The 2,500-nt window shown below is 47.2% G+C and overlaps 1 protein-coding gene across 4 annotated transcripts in view; it reads right to left on the reverse strand.

Annotated features, from left to right (window-relative positions):
- Positions 1-2,500, reverse strand: part of LOC143327961 (echinoderm microtubule-associated protein-like 6) — a 53,190-nt gene that overhangs the window by 5,082 nt on the left and 45,608 nt on the right. For 2 of the 4 annotated variants that reach the window (XM_076742673.1, XM_076742672.1), the window contains 4 exons: positions 1,433-1,453; positions 806-979; positions 277-485; positions 1-54 (listed from right to left, as the gene is read on the reverse strand). The exon at positions 1-54 is cut by the window's left edge and continues 104 nt beyond it. In XM_076742673.1, coding sequence (XP_076598788.1) covers positions 1-54; positions 277-485; positions 806-979; positions 1,433-1,453 — 458 coding nt within the window. The remainder of the gene's footprint in view (positions 55-276; positions 486-805; positions 980-1,432; positions 1,454-2,500) is intronic. The other 2 variants (XM_076742675.1, XM_076742674.1) reach the window with 1 other exon arrangement.

Consider the following 2,500-nt stretch of genomic DNA (forward strand, 5'->3'; position numbering starts at 1 on the left):
ATCCCGCCACACGTACACATCCCCGTTAATGGCTCCGGTGAATGTCAAGTTATTCTGCAAACAAACGTTCCTGCTTACAGAACTGAGCTCGAGTCTGCTTTCAGAGGTGAAGGGAAGCTGGATGCGAACAACTGTCGCACCTGCCGCCATCCTTCCGTGGATGGATGACGTGGAGCCACTGAAGCCGAGGTTCATACACTCAATTCATACACGTTTTGGACATCATATCATATATTTGTATTTTCAAGGCAGAAAGAAAGGCTGCAGTGAACTCACAGCACCGAAGGCGACAGACAGCATCGTCTGCATCCTGCCGTCCTCCACCGTTCCCACCACGCCCTTCTTGTACATCAGAGCGCCGCCGGCCAGCGTCCAGAACTTCACATGTTTGATTCCCACCGACACGAACTGGGAGTCAGAGTCCGGACGAAACTCCACCACGAAGATCCGGTCCGGGTGTCCGGCTTTACAGCACACCCTGGACCCTGCAGGGGAGACGCCACCGTCACTTCATGTCAACACTCTGATCTGAAGGAGTGTCTTTGGCCTCACGCTGTGTTTTACTGATCAAAGAGGACCAATAACTAACATCACAAACATCAACTGATTTTGACTCAGTGATGCGAAACAGTCGTTTAGTCTGAGCTTTAGTGAGCTTTAAATGTGACCTTTAAAAATAAAGCTGTCCAGTAACATCCTGCCTTACTTTTTAATAGTATGCAACCTGACCTGAGCAGGATCTCATACCCAGCAGCAGTACTTTTTGTAGTAACGTGTGTACTTCACGGATCAATGTCAGTCTGACCTTCCTGCCAGCGCCACACAGTGATGGTGTGTTCAGGTTCCACTCCGACAGACAGCAGCAGCTTTCCCGTGGCGCTGAAGTTAACGTAGCCGACGCCTTTGGTGTGAGGACAGCGAAGGATGGACAGAGTCTGTTTACTCATCGCGTCCCACACGTGGATGGAGGGAGTGGTGCCTACGTGAAGATCAGGAGACATGAGGAGAGGGGATGTGATCCGGGTTTCATTAGGCCACGAGGATGAAAGTGACAAACAGAGCAGTTAGAGGGATCAATGCAGCCTCCAAACACCCTGAGACCCAGACCAGCATCAGCACGCAGGCCTCAAGCCTCACTGTTCACAGACCGTCATCATCATCATCATCATCATCAGAGCATGAGCTTCATGTCCTCCAGGCGTCTGTCAGTTCCACTGTGTGGAGACTGAAGCTGAGAGTTTAGAGAAAATAAAAGGTGTGCTGTGAGGAGCACCATGTGAATTTGCTGTGTGGAGTCTGAATCATGTGACGCTCTCCTCTGCAGCTGGACGCTGCGACACGAGCGACGCCTGCTTCACACGGTCACTGCGGCTCGCTTCTGGGTTTCAGGGTGTCTGTCGCGGTGGGGAAGGCGGTGCGGTTTGGTGTTTACCTGGGAGTTCACTGATGTCACCTGAGGTGTTGTGAGAGCGATGGTGACAAATGAGGCCAGCCAAAACACACACACAAAAAAACAAAACAAAACAAAACAAAACAAAAAAACAGATAAAAACCTGAAGTGAGTCGTTTCAAACACACGAACGTCAGCCATGACAGTACAGAGATTTATGGGTGACTCCTGCTGCTCACATCAGGTTTGTGTAGATTATTAGCTGTGACGCCTGAGACTTAAACCTGCAATAACTGATTTTATCCTCTCCTTCTTTTCAGCAGAAACAAACAGTGAACACAACATTAACACATCTTCACCTTCTGACCTGATACGTTGAACTTGTTGTTTATTTCCACATCCAGCAGTTACAGAACGACACGATCATTCATGTGGAGTTTTTGGTCTCCACCAGCTGCTGAGGGAAATATCTGACTCTTTAGCTGCTAAACCTTCAGGGACTGTATGAAAGTTATTGGGGTGGGTTGAGGTGCTGAATCTTAAATTTAAAGACCCCACCCAGCATCATTAGACCAGACTCTCCTCGAGACTTAGAAAGAAGCTGGTGTTTCCTCGCTGTGACAATATGGTGAAAATCCAAATTTTACATCAAGAGCTGCTAAATAAACAGTTATCACAGACACCACATGAGTGAACCAGGAACAGGCTGCTATTTTGATGAGAAAATTCAAGCAACATATGGCCAAATAGAACATTTATTACCTATAAAAGCTATTTGTTTGATATTAATATCTTTTTTACGCTAATCTCACAGGGAGAAGCTGAAATGAAATACAAATCAGCAAAAAGACACCGACACCAGACAACGTTTTAGTGTTTTTCAGTTGGAGGTTTTTCCATTTAAAGGCAACGTTTCCTCCATGTTGCCTCCAGTCTGCTTCTGTTCTCTCATTGGACGAAAAATAAAGCAAGCAGGTTCAACACGAAGCAGAGGAGAGAAAAGCAGGACTCATTTAGTACAGACGAGTTAGTAGAGAAACACACTGGCATGCAAAACGTCTCACACACACACACACACACACACACACACACACACACACACACACGCAC

The sequence above is a fragment of the Chaetodon auriga genome, chromosome 11 (genome assembly GCF_051107435.1).
Source record: "Chaetodon auriga isolate fChaAug3 chromosome 11, fChaAug3.hap1, whole genome shotgun sequence".
Classification (NCBI taxonomy): domain Eukaryota; kingdom Metazoa; phylum Chordata; class Actinopteri; order Chaetodontiformes; family Chaetodontidae; genus Chaetodon; species Chaetodon auriga.